The sequence below is a fragment of the Melanotaenia boesemani genome, chromosome 7 (genome assembly GCF_017639745.1).
Source record: "Melanotaenia boesemani isolate fMelBoe1 chromosome 7, fMelBoe1.pri, whole genome shotgun sequence".
NCBI lineage: Eukaryota > Metazoa > Chordata > Actinopteri > Atheriniformes > Melanotaeniidae > Melanotaenia > Melanotaenia boesemani.
In genome coordinates this window covers 6,056,466-6,074,746 of record NC_055688.1, presented here as the reverse complement: position 1 = coordinate 6,074,746, position 18,281 = coordinate 6,056,466, and the positions used below count along the sequence as shown (strand labels likewise).

The 18,281-nt window shown below is 42.2% G+C and overlaps 1 protein-coding gene across 1 annotated transcript in view; it reads right to left on the bottom strand.

Moving 5' to 3' along the window:
• mgat4b (alpha-1,3-mannosyl-glycoprotein 4-beta-N-acetylglucosaminyltransferase B) overlaps window positions 1-18,281 on the bottom strand; it is a 160,195-nt gene that overhangs the window by 44,359 nt on the left and 97,555 nt on the right. The window contains exon 7 of the mRNA XM_041989906.1: window positions 16,784-16,859. Within this exon, the coding sequence (XP_041845840.1) occupies window positions 16,784-16,859 (76 nt within the window). The remainder of the gene's footprint in view (window positions 1-16,783; window positions 16,860-18,281) is intronic.

Genomic DNA, 18,281 nt, shown 5'->3' with positions numbered 1-18,281 from the left:
AAAAAAATAGAAGCGGAGGTGCGGGGCGGTTTGGTGCGGTCCAATTTTTTTAAAAGAGCGGGACCCGCGGGTCGGAAAAAAACCCGACCCGCGCATCACTAATCTATACCCATGGGTTTCCTTTTTGGGTTGCCAGATTGTTGTTGTGTTTTCCCACTGTCTTTTGTTTGTTATTAAACACTGGGGAGCAGAAATCAAACCATTAACCTTCCGCCTAATGGATCGCTCGCTCTAACACCTAGGCCACTGGCCACAGGTGTTGGACCTGTTGGTGAACCCACTGGTGGAAACAGGTGCACTGCTACCATGTATGGTTCGCGTTCCTGAACAAAGGAATGTTCAGGAACATGAAGGTTTGGAACATTTTAGATTTATTAACAGATCATTCTGACTGATGTGTCAAAGACTGACCTGTTCATGGTTGATAAATGCTAATTTCTTTTTTATCTCATGCAGATTCAAAATTTTATTTGAGAGATGGGCTTTAGAACAGTTTCTAAGAAAAGTTGATAAGTGAGGGTCCAGTACTCCATCAGCTGATCTCAGTCCTGCTGCAGAGTTACTGTAAGAGCTCAGATGCTTTACATCTGAAGCTTTAAACCATTTCTCCCACATCAGACACATTGTTTAACTTTATGATCCAAATTAGTTTAAATATCCCCTGATAACAGCAGAGACCTGAACTGTGACTTCACACAGATTCCTGATCTTCATTTGAAGCCGAGCTGAACATTGCCGTGACTGTAGCTCTCAGAGATGCTGCAGACACTCCGCTCATCCAGCTGCAGCTTCCTGACACACATTTACATCCTCCACCTCTGTCCGACGGAGTCGGCATGATATAATTAGCTCCTCTGCCTCTTCCATCACTGTGGCGATGCTCAGAGGAGTTCAGGAGAGTTTACGTGTCAGAACAGCAAGCATTTGTCTGTGGACTTGCCATAATGTTTCTTGTGGGAGCAGCAGTGGCTGCATAGCTGCTGCTCCATGGCTGGAAAACAGCCAGAGATAACCTCCGAATGGAAAACACACATCCAGGACTTCCTGAAAACAGCTTCTGTCAGAGGGCCAAGAAAAACACAGATAATTCATCCCCTTGAGCCTGTTGTCACAAATCTGGCCTTGGTTTATTTTACTTCTTTTTATCTGTTATTTTATTTACTGTTATTTTTTATTTTTTTTACATAGTAATTTATTTATTCATTTATTATTATTTAATATTTAATTCTACTTTATTTTATTCCAGTGTTCTTATTTTTTTCTTCCTTTATTTTTAATTTTGTTTTAATATGATGGTAAATAAATTAAGTAAAAGCAAAAGTTCTGGTTTGATTTAGATCTTGGTACATTTTCAGGTTCCTTTATTTGTAAGTAAATCTGTTTTACAGTGACCTGACATTCATACAGAAAACTCCCATCCAGAAGAGGCTAATAGGCCAAGTAGAGCCAATCACAGACTCCAGGGACAAGTTAAGGGTGGTTAAGGGGCTTGCTCAAGGGCCCTCTGTTGGCACTCTGGGGAGTTGAACCCAGCAACCTCTGTAACCACCACTCCCTGATTATGGTGTAACTCAAATCAAAGTTCTTCTGTCTAAATCAGTGTTTTTGGAAGGGAAAAGAAGAAGATAAAGAGAGCTTCTGCAGCTAGGATAGTGATTATGACTGTATTCATGAAGCTTTAATGTAAGGTAAGGGACTGAAACCCTTTTTATAGTATTGACACACTGACAGGACCACTCCTTTAAAATCCCCCTGAAGCAGCTTGACATGTGTCTGAAAAAATCCGTGACATCATAAAAATCAAAGGAGTATTTCTTCACTTCCAAGAAAACGTCTTGTCGTCTATGATGACAAAACAAAAAAAAAAAAAAAAAAAAAAAAACACTGAGACCCCCTCACTGGCTAAACATGTAATGTTTACATGTTTCAACAGCACAAATATGCACAGGGACTTTTATTTTGAAAAAGACTGGAAGCTTCTACACTGCTCCCATGTCTGATTTCCTGTCTGCCCCTATCTGAACTGCAGAAAGTAATGCATTCTGGATGCGTGGAGCGTCAAAAATAGACTAAATTTAGTCTAAATTTAGCAAAGCGCCGCGACGATGCGCTTCTGGGACGCTTCTGATATGCGCTGCAGTGCACCCGGTGGAAACCAAATCATTGACTAAAACAGCTGTGAATACCAGTGGAGGCCGCGGCGCAGCTGTAGCGTGCCGCACACGCACCCGGTGTGAAGGAGGGGTAAGAGCTACTTTTGTGAACGGTGAAGAACGTTAAGAAATCACACAACAACAGACCCACATCTGCAACTTGTCTCTTCAACCAGGTACATCTCCGGCCAAAATGAAAATAGCTGAAGCGATGCCACTGTTTAAAACTAGATAGACACCATTTCATAAACTACAGGTCAGTTTCTTTGCTCCTGCAATCCTCAAAAATACTTGAGAAGCTATTTGCAAATTAAACAAATTCATTGAAAAACACAATTTACTTACAGAAAATCAATATGGATTCAGAACAGACAGATCAACATCTCTGACATTAGTCGACTTATTAAAAGAAATCACAGATTGTATAGATAGTAAAAAAAAATAAAAAAAAATAGCAGTAGGAGTATTCTTGGACCTTTAAAAAGCCTTTGATACCATTTTTCACAAAACACATTTAAAGTAAACTTGAAAGGTACGGGATAACACAATTTAAGGAACAGGCAACAGTTGCCAATAAGTGAATATAAATCAGAGAACATGGGAAACACATGCAGAGTACCACAGGAGTCACTATTAGGGCTGAAGTTTTTTTATTTTCTAAATATATATATATATATATATATATATATATATATATGTATCTCTCTCTCTCTCTCTATATATATATATATATATATATATATATATATATTTAAATACACATATATATATCTATATATATATATATATATATATATATATATTCAATATTATTTAGTCACACATATATACAAACCATGAGTAGAAAGAGGTGGGATTTCCAAAAGAAAGTGTATACTTCTTCCTACTTCTCTTTTGAACTTCTTTACATTATAGTTTGAGGATGCAATAATTATTATCATTTTCATTATTTTCTTTTGTATATAGTTTCTCTTTCATTCGTTCAAAATAAATCATTCATCAAAACAAGGAAAGAAGCTTGCCCCACCACTCATAAACAAGGAAGACATATTAAACAAAGTGTAGTTGTTGCTAGACGTTTACTCCGAACCACCAATGCAAGGTAAAATAGATAATAAATAAATAATGTTTACTTGTCTGCAAAGAACTGTGTTGTGTAAAGCAAACGTGACAAACATTACCATTGTGCTTGAGCCATCACAGTCATCATTTCTCTTTTGTTTTTAAGTCATTTGTCTTTTTGTAAACAAAGCGAGGTGTATTTCTGTGGTACTTTGTAGTTACTGTGTGTATTGTTAGCTGTTTGTTTTATTAAGCCTGTTGTTGTTTTGTGTGTTTTTGGAGGCGTTTTGTGTCCAAGTAGTCATTTGTAGTCATAATACCTGGTCACCTCGAAGTTATTCTGAAAGTTGTTTTGGAAATGTTATCATTCTGTATTTTTTTCTGTGATATGTCTCTTTCCAGTCTTTTTTTGTCTATTTAAAGTTGTTTTTATCTGCTGTGATTGCATTTTATAATCAGAAAGTATCTCTTAATTTCTTTTAAGGTCGTTTTGAAATAATTTTATTTTTATTTAGAGCTTTTTTTTTTTTACATTATTTTGTTTTCTGTCTTTTTGTGGCACGTTATCCTTTCCCCTCTGTCTTTAAAGACCTTCTGTTTGGTGGTTTTGCATCTTATTTCTTTTTGCAAGCTCATTTTGTGGCTGTTTGTATTCATGTTGTGTCTCTTTGCTGCTTTAGCTAAGTGTCTTAGTCCCTGCTTTCAGTCTGAACGTTCAATTTTTTTACATTAGCACTTAAAAACATTATCTTTAAAATCCTGGCACAGTTCACAAGGTTCATTATGACCCATTTGTAAAATAATCAGCTTTAAAAGAGAAATATTAACATAAAAAACCCACTGCAGCTAAAAATAAATAAATAAAACATCCATAATCCTCAAACAGCTCTCTCGGCTTTCTAAACCACTGAACAGGTACTTTTTTCAGAGTATTTAATAAACTTTTATTTAGTTGTGTTATTATTAAAATTCCATGTTTGTATGATAGTCTGATTTTTTTTTTCATAAGGCGTTCAGTAACGTTTTAATGTCAAGAGACAAAAGCTGAATACAAAACACATTAATAAGCTTATAATACACAAAGGAATTATAAGCTGTCTGAAAACAGCAGGGGCCGTAACAGAAGGACTGATTAAGAAACTACTTTAAATTTAAGTTTAAACTGGTATAATGATACTGGTGATCCATGCAGGTCTGAAAGGATGTTTCTGTTTGCCTCCTTCAGTGACCTGTCAATCACCTGAGGTGGCACCTGGGGTGTCCAGTCAGATGTCAGTGATGACGAGTGCCACCCATCTGTCTCCGCTCCTGTCTTTTAGAGCCATCTGTACAGAACGACTGCTTCTGCAACTAAGATTTCCATTAAAATGTCAGACTGCTCAAAATCATGCAAAAAAACATCCAAGTCCTTATTTCTGGTAAAACTGATCTGAGAAGTTTGGCTGAGCACTGGAAAAACACAAACACAATGAAAGTACCACATAGCCGCGCACCGAGGCAGCCATGTTGATAATTATCTATCAACCATAATTTGTAATGCCAAACTCCTGCTCCTCACGGGATGATTTTTGTGGGAAAATTCATGTTAAAGTTTGACTAAACGGCAGACATTTTAGGAAAAAGTGTTGAAAGTTTCCAGTAAATCAAGTGGATGATAAAGTGTTGTGTAATAACACATCATGATATGTGTCACAGTTTGGCAGGTCTACTCAGTGACTCATGATGAAACAGATGAACGTTACCAGCAGACGGAGATTTGTCCTAAAACATGTCTGCTTTGATAATAAATGCACGTCTCAGTGACTTTATAACCAACTAATGAGTTCTGATCATTAAAATTTAAAGTGTGACCATCTGCAGAGACTCAGCACTGAATCTTTGATCATCTAATCAATACTAGAATAAATCAGGACACTTTCAAATGATGAGCTAAAGGGAAGCACCTGATTGCACCGTTAGCGTTGGTTTCTGAATACAGAATGTCTCCTCACTGAATCAGAGCAGGTTCAGGTTTGACATCCTGTCCAGGAGTTTTGAGGACGAGCCAGCTGATAACCTGTCAGAGTAAAACATGTCTTCTTAGACAGGTAGGGGAGGAAGAGGACGAGGAAAGAGTCCGCTGCTTCTCCTTCCATCTACAGTGGTGACATCAGAGGATGTTCTCTCAATATACAAACAAATGAAGTCCTTCTGAGATTCTGTGCAGTTTTTAATAGTTTCAGATTGTATTTACATCAAGGACGTCAGAGAAAGTCGCTGTTTAGTGAATGTTTCGCTACCAACTTTAGCAATAAACACCACACAGCTTTTCTAGTTCCAGCAGGGTCCCATGTCTGCTTCACCACTACTGTAAAGTGAAGGAAGCTAACTTTGAAGCTAGCTGCAGTTTCACCCAGGAGTAATCCAACAGCCAACAGACCAATGCAAAGGTTACTAAACCTTAAGAAATGTTGCCTTCAGGAGCAAAAACCGCAGACAGAAAGACAAAGAAAATAACTTTTGCTGTTACTGTGGACACAGCGTTTAATTCACCCGACAGAAGAGGAGCAAACTATGTTTGAGACTGACGTCCCCCTGACCCACTTTCTCTCTACCTGCTGAACAATAAAGGACCCTAGAGCTCACACAAAGTTAAAAACTCGCCTGCTATTCATTTGGTCAGAATAAATTTGGCTCCAGGCCAAATGTAGTTGCCTAACCCTGATCAATATGCTCTGTACTAGTACTTTTTTTTTTTTTTTTTTTTTTTTTTTTTTTTTTTTTAACTTGTCTTGTCCAGCATCGTTGCAAACAGAATGATTGTCTGGCTGCTGTCTGGTGCTGGGCAATTTTACTCTATCAAGCAGGGATTTATACTACATGTATAAAGTCCCTCTTGATGACATGAAAAACTTTATTAAATCAGACTCTTAATGCTGGACTCGACCGGAGGGGACAGAGAGAGAGAGAGATAGAAAAGAAAGTAGAGAGAAGAGGGAGGGGAGAGAGAGGGACAGAAAGGGTGTGGGGAGTGCGGGTGGGGACTTAAAACATTATACAGAAAACCATGTAATCCATACTACTTGCAACATATATAGCTAAGATCATCCTGGCCAGTAGGTCATTACACAACTAGTTGATAATAGTAACAATAATAATAATCACAATAATAGTAATAATAATAATAGTAGTAGTAATAATAATAAGAGTAAGAGTAATAATAATAATAAGAACAGAAATAATAAAAAAAAAGAAAAAAAAATATGATAATAGATATAAGTGAAACTGCTGTATTCAAGAACACGCGCAGAGAAACCTGTGTGGATATGCTGGAGAACTCGGCCACATGGCGACGCAAAGACTGTGTGGAGACGTTCAGGAAGGAGTGACCATGCAGAGTGATCATGCAGATGCCACCTCACTTGAACAGAGGCCAGAGTCAGGCCAGCGGTCCCGAGACCCAGGCCACCAGCCCCCCCGTAGGCTACAGATCCCGACCGGTCCACAGAGACGACCACTCGCCCGCCCAGGAAGGCAGCAGCAGGAGACCCCAGCAGGAGCCGCCCCGCGGACACAGGGCACCGGCCCCGGCAGGCCGAGGCCAGCAGTCCCCGACCCCCCCGGGCACCGGCCGCCCGGGACAGACGGGGCAGAGGGCCCGGGCCCAGGAGCGCAGGGACACCCCCCACCCCCACAGGCCAAGGGCCAGCACGCCACCCGGGGGGACCCGGCCCGCCCAGACGGCCACCGCCAGAGGCCAGCCCCACACCCCAGCGCCCAGCCGCACACCCCGAGAACCAGTCCTGCCCCCCCCCCCAGACCAACACACACAAACACACACACTCTCCTTCCACTCCTCCATTCATCCTCCCACACATACACCATCCAACCCTTACATACTCTGTCCTCCCACACACACACACCATCCTTCCACCATCCATCCTTCCACACACACACCATCCTTCCACCATCCATCCTCCCACACACTCACCATCCTTCCACCATACACTCTCCCACACCTACCCCATCCTCCCACACACACATCATCCCTCCACCACTCATCCTCCCACACATACACCATCCTCCACCTTCACACCTCCCACACACACACACACACACCATCCTTCCACTACCCATCCTCCCACACATACATCATTCTCCTACACATACACCGTCCTCCCTCTCCTACACCAAACATCCACCTTCACGTACCCCATCCTCCCACACACACACACACCACCCCTCCATCACCCACTCTCCCAAACATACACCACTCCCCCACACACACACCATCCTCCCTCCCATACACCATCCATCCTCCTGCACACACACCATTCTTCCACCATCCATCCTCCCACACACTCCCCCTCCCTGCACCATACATTCTCCCACACATACCCCATCCTCCCCCACATACATCATCCCTCCACCATTCATCCTCCCACACCCACACCACCCCCCCTCCCACACACCACACATCCACCTCCACACACCCCACCCTCCCACACACACACACACCATCCCTCCACCACCCATCCCCCCACACACACACCACTCTTCCCCCCCCCCCACATACACACACACACACAAACAAACACCATCCCCCCACCACCATCCTCCCGCCACCCCACGCCGCGGGGGGACAGCCCCAGCCAGGAGGCGAGGAGACACGAGCCAGGCCCCCACCCCCCCCCACCCCGCCCCAGTCCCCCACTCCCCACCCCCAAAACAGCACCTTCCCCCCAGGGCCAGCAGCCAAACCCCCCGGGACAGCCCGCCCACGCCCCGGGCCAACGCGACAGGCCACCCGGCCCACCCCGCCCCCGGGCCATCCATGGAGACAGGGGCGCTTGAAGACCCCATCGCCCCTCCCTCCCCCACTAGTGAGGGAATATATTATGTGCTGTTTGCAATTAAAAAAAGAGGGTTAAAATTGGGGGGCAGTAACTGCATTGAGGAGGGGGTGGGGCCACCTGAGCAGTCCCACCCACCTGACCTCGCATGTTCCACCCCCCAAAACGTGTTTGTATGTTGCAAATGTTATTTGTGCTCAGTGACTAAGTGGAATTAAAAGCTGGGAGGCATGCTGCCGCTCGGCGAAGCAACGGGGCCACTATGATGACCCCCCCTGCCCCGCCCAGCGCAACAAGCACACCCCCCACGGCCCTACCTGTGTATGTAGTGAAGAGTGGGGAGGGGAGGGGTCAGGAGATGTAGGTCCAGAGGGGGGTAAGCCTCCCCCCTGGAAGACGACCCGCCAGTGGCTTAGGGCGCCCCCGTCCCCCGCCGGCCCCGAAGGGCGTCACAGGCCCAGAGCAGGCACCCCAACCCAGGCACGCCACGAACCCCCCCAGGGGCCAGCCACCAGCCCAAGGGGCCACTTTCCTCTTTCTGAGTGGGAGGGGGGCGAGGCGAAGGAAGGGAACCCCAGGCCCCCGCCCCCAACACCCAGCCAGGGCGCCCCCCAGAGGACACGTCCTAACCCCCTGCAAACGCACACACTCCCCTTTTTTTTTTTTTCTCCCCAGCCACTCACACACACTCTCACACACCTCTATATACCAACACCTCAATACGTGCACATACCTCCACACACACACGTCACGCACATACCTATAAACACACACACCGGTGCCCACATACACACACACTCTCATACCCCTCCATACACATACACCACTACACACACACTCACATACATACCTGCATATACACACAAGCACCTCCATACATACTCACGCCTCCACCCACTCCTTCACTCCTCCACACACACCTCGACCTCCACGTGCACACACTCATATATACATACCTTCACACACACCCACATCCCACATAGACCTCCACACACACACCCGCACACTACTCACACACACACATACACGCACACACCCAGACCTTCATACACACCCACACACACATACGGCACACACGTCCCTCTACACCCACCCACACACCAGCATACCCACAGACACACACACACACACACCCACACACAAACACACCCCCACCCAGGTTCCGGGGCTGCGACCAAGCACCAGGGCACGGACCAACCCCCGGCACGGCACATCCGGACGGGCCCAGCCCCCCCCAGCAGCGGCAGACCCCCCACCCCCAGGAGCGGGGGGAGACCCGACGCCCCAGAGCCCGGGGCCCCCACCCGGCCCACCCCGGGCCCGACCGGCCACCCGGCCAGGGGCCGACGGACACCGACCCAGGCACCCCGGCAGCCACCCCCCACCGCCACGAGGCAGCCCCACCCCGGGGCCCACCCAATGCCGCCCGCCCAGACCGGAACCCCCAGCCGACCCAGCAGCGGAGCAGCCTAGATCCCCACCCAGGAGACAACCGGAGACCTGAAGCCACCAGGGACCCCCCACCCACATCCGCCCCCATCCCAGCGAAGCCGCAATCCTCCACCTACATTAAGTGATGTAGCCAGTCACAGGGGACCAGAGGGAATGAAAGTCATCTGACTGGTTCCTGGAGGAGGCAGACATTGTCTCAATGCTGATGTGATCTAACAGGAGATTTCTAAACTGCTGGATAGACAAATTATTCTTATCTTTCCAGTTCACAAGAATAGTTTTCTTTGCGATGCATAAGACTGCGAGGACCAAGTTTATGGAGTGTATTCCTATGTTGGTGTCACCCAGGTCGCCCAGTAGGCAAAGTGTGGGGTTTGCAGGAAAACTAGTTTTAAACCATTTTGAGAGATCTTGACACACCTTAATCCAGAACCTTTGGACAGGTGTGCAGGACCACAGCGCATGGATGTAGCTATCAGAGGTGTTCTCAGAGCAGTGTGGGCAGATATCTGATGGTGAAAGGCCCATCCTGAACATCCTGTGTCCTGTATAATGAGTTCTATGGAGAATTTTGAATTGTATTAGTTGTATATTTGAATTCTGAGTCATTTTAAACGTGTTTAAACATATTTGCGACCATCTTTTCTGATCAAAGTTATTAGATAAATCATCTTCCCATTTTGAAGTCGGGAGAGATATCCTGTCTTCTAGCTTTGCAAGTAATCTATATATTTTTGATAATAATTTTGGAGTATTATGATTCAGGAATTCTGCTATTCTGACAGGAAGCTGCAAGTCTAACTGTACAGGGGTATACTTCTTACATATAATTGATTTTAGTTGGTGGTACTCTAAGAATTTATTGCTGTTGATTCCATACTGTGAGACAATTGTGTTGAAAGATACAAAGTTTCCATTTTCTATTATCTGTCCTAACTGTTGTATTCCTTTAGTCTTCCATTGAGTGAAGTTTATCATCTTTTTGTTCTGCAGGATGTCAGGGTTGTTCCAGATGGGTGTAAGTCTACATGGAAAGAGGGAAGATCTGGTTATCTTACAGAATTCCCACCAAGCCATTAAGGAAAAACGGATGTTAAGGCTTTTAAAGCACTTATATGGTTTAATGGTTGAGCTGATGAACGGCAGGTCAGAGATGACTAAGTCCTCACACAAAGCCTGCTCCACATCTAGCCACGGCTCATCCAGATAACTGGGTTTGAGCCACTTGGAGATGTACTGCAGCCTGTTAGCTATAAAGTAGTTATTAAAGTTTGGTAGGTCCAGTCCTCCTCTATCTTTAGTCTGCTGTAAGGTTTTAAGACTGATACGTGACGGCTTGTTTTTCCAAAGAAACTTGGATATGAAAGAGTCCAGAGATTTAAACCAACTGGTGGAGGGTTTAGTGGGTATCATTGAAAATAAATAATTAACTTTAGGTAGGATCATCATCTTAATGGTGGCAACTCTCCCCATTATTGAGATGGGTAAGCGCCTCCACCGTAAGAGATCATCTTCTATTGTTTTTAGTAGCTGAACATAGTTTAATTTTGTTAAATCTGATAATCTGGGGGAAATATTTATACCTAAATATCTAATGTTTCCTGTCTGTATTTTGATATTAGGGATGTTTTGTAGGTCACAGTTGATGGACATGGCTGTAGTCTTAGACCAGTTAATAGAATAATCAGATATTGATGAGAACTTATTAATAACCATGACTGTCTGAGAGAGTGATGTTTGTGAGTTCTGAAGGAAGAGTAATACATCATCTGCATAAAGACTTATTTTATGTTCTATATTTTTGCCCTGGATTCCTTTAATTTCTATATTTTGTCTAATAGCAGCTGCTAACGGCTCTATGAAAATGGCAAAAAGTGAGGGGGAGAGTGGACAGCCCTGTCTGGTGCCTCTCTGTAAGCGGAAGCTTGGAGAAGTTTGATCGTTGGTTTTCACACATGCATTTGGGTTATTATATAATATTTTAATCCACTCTATGAAAGAAGGTCCAAACCCAAATTTGTCTAGTGTTGCAAATAGAAACTTCCAGTTTACCCTGTCGAAGGCTTTTTCTGCATCTAGAGAAATGATTGTGGATTCTAGATTATGTAAAGTAGAGTAATCAATGAGGTTAATTAGTCTACGTGTGTTAGTAGATGAATGTCGACCTTTTATAAAACCTGTCTGGTCCGGATGTATTATAAGAGGGGTTATTTTTTCTATCCTTCTGGCAAGAGCTTTACTAATTATTTTCAGGTCTACATTTATTAAAGATATGGGACGGTAACTGGATGGAAGTGTGGGGTCTTTGCCTGGTTTTAGCAATAGTGTTATATTAGCTAAGTTCATATTTTGCGGTATTTTTTGTTTTTCCTGTATTTCTAACAACATATTATAAAATGTAGGAGCTAGCGTTGTCCAGAATTCCTTGTAAAATTCTGCTGAGTAACCATCTGGACCCGGGGCTTTATTGTTGGGCATATGTTGGAGAGCTTCGTGGAGTTCATCTACAGTAATAGGTGCATCTAAATTTATTTTATTTTCATTTTTTAGTTTTGGTAGATTAATGTTGTTTAAAAATTGTTCAATATGTTCATCTGTTGGATTAATCTGTGATTCATATAATGTTTTATAGAAGCTTCTAAACGTGTCATTTATCTTGTCTGGGTCATGGCTGATGTTTCCGTCTTGATCTTTAACAGAGGAGATTGTTGTTTTCTCCTTGTTTGTTTTTAGTTGATTTGCTAAAAACTTTCCAGATTTGTTACTGTGTTCAAAGTTCTCCAAGCGAAGTCTTTGCACTAAAAACTGTGTTTTTTTATCTATAATTTCTTTAAGCTGCAATTTAGTTTTCCTTATATTATTCATTGTGTGCTCTTCGGGGGAAATGCGGTAAGCCTCCTCCAATGATTTAATCCTGAGTTCTAATTCTAAAACTCTTGCTGTTTCCTTCTTCTTCTTATGTGAGGAGAAGGAAATTATTTTCCCTCGCATTACTGCTTTTCCTGCTTCCCATAGGAGACACGCTGAAGTTTCAGGCATGTCATTTTTTTCTATATAAATTGACCATTCTTTTTTAAAATAATCAATGAACTCAGGATCTTTCAATAAAGAGGTGTTGAATCTCCAGCTTTTACCAATCGGTTTATTATTTTGTTTCTCAGAGTGAATGAAACTGGTGCGTGATCGCTAATGCTGATTGGATGTATCTGAGTCTCTGAAATGTCGCCCATTAGTGAGTTACTATTTAATATATAATCTATTCTAGAGAAGGAGTGGTGAACTGAAGAGAAGAAGGTGTATTCTCTTAGTTTAGGATGGTGAGAGCGCCAAGCATCGCAAAGACCAAAATCCTTCATGTACTGTTTGATAGTTTCTGACGACTGCCAGACTCGATGACTACCTGATGTGCTGCAGCGATCTTGTTCAGTCAAGACTACATTAAAATCACCAGCTAGCACTATTCTGTTATCTGAATAATTCTGGAGTGTAGCAAACAGGGAGTGGAAAAAGGAGGGATCATCTGCATTGGGGCCGTACACATTGGTAATACATAATTTGATATTACAAATAGATAATAAAGTTATCAGAAATCTGCCTTCCGGATCCGCTACTGTGCTATCTATGTCAAAATTTAGTCTCTTATTAATAAGAGTAGCTACTCCTCTTTGCCTAGAATTGTAACAAGCTGAGTAAACATGAGGAAACTGAGCTGTTTGAAGAAGATCTATGGTTGAGTTTGTTAAATGAGTCTCTTGTAGTAAGACAATGTCAGCCTGCAGCTCCTGTAATTTATTAAAGATCTTCAACCGCTTCTCCCTGGAACCGGCTCCATGTACATTCCAACAGACGATTTTTAACATGGTTATTGTGAACGGTTTAATGCTTCATGCGTGTTACTGACGCGTGTGTCTTTGTGCGCCCCTCTTGCGTGTTCGCGCGTGTTTGCATGCAGCCTGATTGCGCGCGTTTGTCCGTATGTTAAATGTCCGTATATGTACCTTAATGCGTGTTCTCTCATACATAAAACGCGAGTGTTTATATTTATCATGTATGGTGCGGCTGTGCGTCCTGACGGTTTTTCGACCGGCCGCGTGCGCTGCTGATATTACGAGCTGGATTACAATTAACAGTGAAAGCGTGAAAGATAGTGAAAAGTGAGAAAAGTATTTGTGTGAAATATAAAAACAAAACAGAAAAAAATACATCGATCTAGATGTAGAGGCTGTGGTGAGACGAGCAGTGTGTTCTACTGTCAGTGATCTATAATGGCGAGTTAAGAGTGATCATTTGGAGAGATTGACATACAGCACCTGGGATCAGAAGAGCCACGGAGTGACGTCCGGGTCGCGGTACAGTTGTCCATTAATAAACAGTTTATCCACCGCGATGACAGCGCGAGCGCCATTAGCCATAGATTTCCTTCTGATGGGAAACAGGACTCTCCGTCGGTCCAGAATCTCTCTCGGATATTGGTCGTTTACTCCGAAGTTGGTCCCCTTCAGTTCGCGGCCCTGGTTCTTCACCTGCTCCTTCTGTTTGAAGCTGACGAACTTCGCTACGATGGGTCTTGGTCTGCTGGACCCGGGTTTCCTCCCGCCGAGCCGATGGACTCTGTGAAAGGAGATGTTTTTCACCGTTTCCTCCGGGAGCTTCAGGTGGGTTTTGATGAAGTTTTTCACCGTGGTCTCGGGGTCCTCCTCCGTCTGCTCTGGAATCCCTGCAAATACCAGGTTCTCTCTCATGCTCCGCGCCTGCAGATCGATCACCGTTTCCTTAATCTTCTTATTTTCATCTGAGAGACGGGTCAAGCCCTCGGTGAGGGATTTTACTGTCTCTCTGAGACCGGCATTTTCTGCAGCCAGACTTTCCACCTGCTTCTGGCTGAATTCTAATGATTCACGTAGCGCCTGGAACTCTTTGTGGAGAATTTCTACCAGACTCAAACGCGCATCAAAACTACTGAGTTTCTTATCTATGGAGATCAGAACATCTGTTGAGTCGTTCCCCGGTGGTGAAATAGCTCCAGGTGAATCCTCATTTCGCTGTCTCTTGGATTTAGATGAGGTGGAGGGGGTGGAGGTGTTGTTTGGTTTCCCCATGACGATTCTGTCGTAACAACGATCTATAAAATCTGTCAGGCTGGCCAAATCCTCCCCGCTGTGCTCCAGAGTGTACCTTTTAAAGACACTATAGTCCTACTTTAAAGAATATTTTTTGATTAAGTTGGCACAAAATACAATCGAATGAAAGTAGAAATGTTTGGGCGCGCCTAGTTTGAATCTGCCGTCTCCCCCGGAACTACGTCACCTACAGCATTAGCGTCACTTACCTGCCACCAGCGACACCTACCTGCCTACCTACCAGTTTTTTCAAAGTCCACTGCTCATGTGCTAGTACTAATACTAGTTAGTATAGTATAAGACTTCTGGACATGAAATCACTTATCAATAACTAAGTGCAAAGATGAACCAAAAAGTGATCACCAACTGTGAAGTGGCTGAAGAAACACAACTGAATGAAAGTAGACCAGCCATATTAAACCAGTCACCAAAACTTTTACCACCTGAAGAATCAGGAGCACAAAAACATTTAGTTTGTCTGCTGATATCTGGAACAAACTACTATAAAACCTGAAGTCTGACCTGCTTTAAGTAAAGATAGAGAGTTTTTGTAACCTATTTTATTCCATATATCTAAGTTATGTAACTCACCGTAATCTGAAATAGTCATTTTTATGTGTTTGTTTCTTTGTGGTTAATTTGTGGCAGCGTCACAGAAATGGACACATATAAAAAGGAGGTCAAATGAGACACAAGGAAAAATAAAGAAAACAAATGGAAACAAAAATTAAACAAGAAAAAGACAAAAAAGCAATTACTGACCACATTCAGTTTGTCAATAATCAATATTGAAATTAAATCCAGAGAATTCAGAAGACTCTCTGTTTAAATCTGGTTTGTTCATTAAGCTGTGTAATTCTTATTTTTATTCTTCGTGTGATAAATGAGTTAAAATGAGATACAGAACCCAGAAGATCCACTACAAACCAAAACCATGAAGAAACCCATGTAAATTAATGATGAGATATAAAAAAAGACTAAATCTAACGTGTTCATTTTTCATGTGTGATGGTGCAGATCTCACTGTTCTGTGATCGCAACAAATATTAATCCTTAAAACTTCAACCATAAGACAGCCTCAGCTGTCAGATTATGAGGCTAAAATGATGTAAAATGAATGTATGAATAGATTTAGCAGCATAAAGGCCGACAAGAAGAAGAAAGCAGAATTTATTGCTAACAGAACTTTGTAGAAATAACACACAGATCAACAGTGACCAAACCTTTTCTCATCTGCACATCATTATCTCAAGTCTTGGCTTTCAGAAGAAAAAATATTGTTATTGAAACAAACACACAACAGAAACTATTTACATGTTTACACTTTTTCCTCATTTCCAGTTATTCCTGCTACTATTTACCTGCTGTCCTCACTAAACCAACTCCAGCTCAGCCGGCTTTTGGTGCCACTCTGCATCTAAAACGTCTTCTTGGCTTCATTCCAGCCATAGAGGATAATTTCTTTTCTTCTTTTACACACACATAGAACTTTCTGGTCACTGGTTGATATTTGGCTGCTCCTGATTGGACGTTACCGTCAATCTAAGCTCTCTGATTGGTGGAAAGTTTGACAGGAAGTGGCTTCATCATCATTTCCTGGTCAAAATAGAGGTCTCTTAGCAACATAGTCGTGTTATTGATCTTTTTAATATGCAAATGTGATAAATAATGGTGTTACCCTGGATTACTCATTGTGGATTTACTATATGGAGTCAGAATAAACATTAATGTTAATATAAGCAAAGCTGCTGAGTTTTAAGGGTAAGTTGGTTGTCTGGTGATAGTTTGGATTGACGGGTTGTTGCCTTTTATCTGTTGTGTTTTGTCTCCTCTTTCTTCTTTCCTTTTTGATTCTTTTTCCTGTCTTCCTTCTTTATCTGTCTCCTCCGGTCAGGTCCAGCAAGATTACATAGATTCCATGATTCAAAGTAAATAAATAAATAAATGAATCAGATAATCAAGAGGAGCCTTAAACCCATAAACCTCCCCTTGGAAGAGCAAATTTGTTCGGCACAACACAGCAACCTGGCTATTATTCTGTTTGCTACAAGGCTGGACAGGACAAGTTTAAAAAAACAAGGTAAATGGTGAATAATTTAACACACTGCAGGTGAAGGACACAAACAGGCTCCACCTCTTCCTGTAAAACTCTGCGTTTCTTTACCTGCACATAATAAGTTCCTTTAGACTGAGCGTACATCATCAGGAAGCAGTAGTCCAGGTTCTGCTTCGTCCTCCACCTACGGAGGAAGAGGAGGAGAAAGGACATGTTAACCTACACCATCAACACACACCTGAACAAAATCTGTGTGTGTGTTAAACAGGAACAACTAAAGTAGTAGTAAAGTCATGTTAAGGTGGGGAGGATGTGATGGGAACCTGCAGACTGAACTGTCAGCTGATAACCAGCAGCTTCCTCCTCATCTTCATCACCTCTGAGCGAGCGTGCACGCAGAACGTGCACACAGAGCAGCAGATTAAAGACGACTGCTTCACTGACAGCAGGAAACACATCCAGCATGTTTCTGTCACATGATTACAGGATTAAAGGTTTAACACTGCAGGTTTCCATCCATACCTTCAGACTGTGTGGTGGGAAAAACACAGCGCTCCATAAATTTCCAACACTCCCAGAAACACGGAATAAGTGTGTGCAGATGAGGTTTGGCAAACACACACAGCTCAATATTTACAGACACACTCCATCGCCTGACTTCCTGTTTCAACCCCGACAACAGAAGAACGACTCAGCATCCACCCGTTACACACCAGTTTTTATTTATTTAATTCCATAAAAACACACAATAACAGATCAAAACACAGAACCAAAAAGACTTTTTTTCTTTACCTTTAAACTTATAGATTATAATTTATTTTCCTCTTTTCTTCACACAATTAATACATTTCAAGCAATCAGACTTGAGTGAATGTTTAAAAAAAAAAACAAGAAAAACAAACAAATAAAAAGAATAGACTCAAAGATGAGGAAGTACAAACTGAAAAATGACTCAGTGTGAAGAGAAACTACAGACAGATAAAAAGTTGTAACATAATTAAGTTTTAAAAGTGTCACAGTATCATAGGATTAAATCAAAGTAAATAAATAAATATGCAGTTTAGTAAAAACTGAAATAAGACAACTAGTTAAATATAAGTAAATAACAAAATAATTAAAACCCAGAGAGAGCCCACGCACACACACGGGGAGAACATGCAAACACCACACAGCAAGGCTGAGGCTCGAACGGTCCACCAAACCACCGTACAGCTCACGAATAAATAAATTTAATCAAAAAGCAAAATGATTCAAATCAGACAAAAGGGAGACCAAATTAAAATTACATTTACAAAGACATTAAAAATGTGTCGACTAAAAACAAATAGATAAGAATACTAACAATATAAAGTTCTTTACACCTAAATCTATTTACAATTGTAAAATAAATAAGAAAGAATTGTAAAAAAAAGTATTGGAATAAAATAAAATATAATGAAGCATTAATTAAATAACAATAAATACATACAAAAATTAAAATGAATAATACAAAAATAAATACACAAAAGTAGTAAATAAAAAATTTAAACTAAAAAATAAAAAATTTAAAGAGGCCTGAAGTAGTTTGTTTCAAATTTAGCATCAAGAAGTTAACTGAAAGTGATGA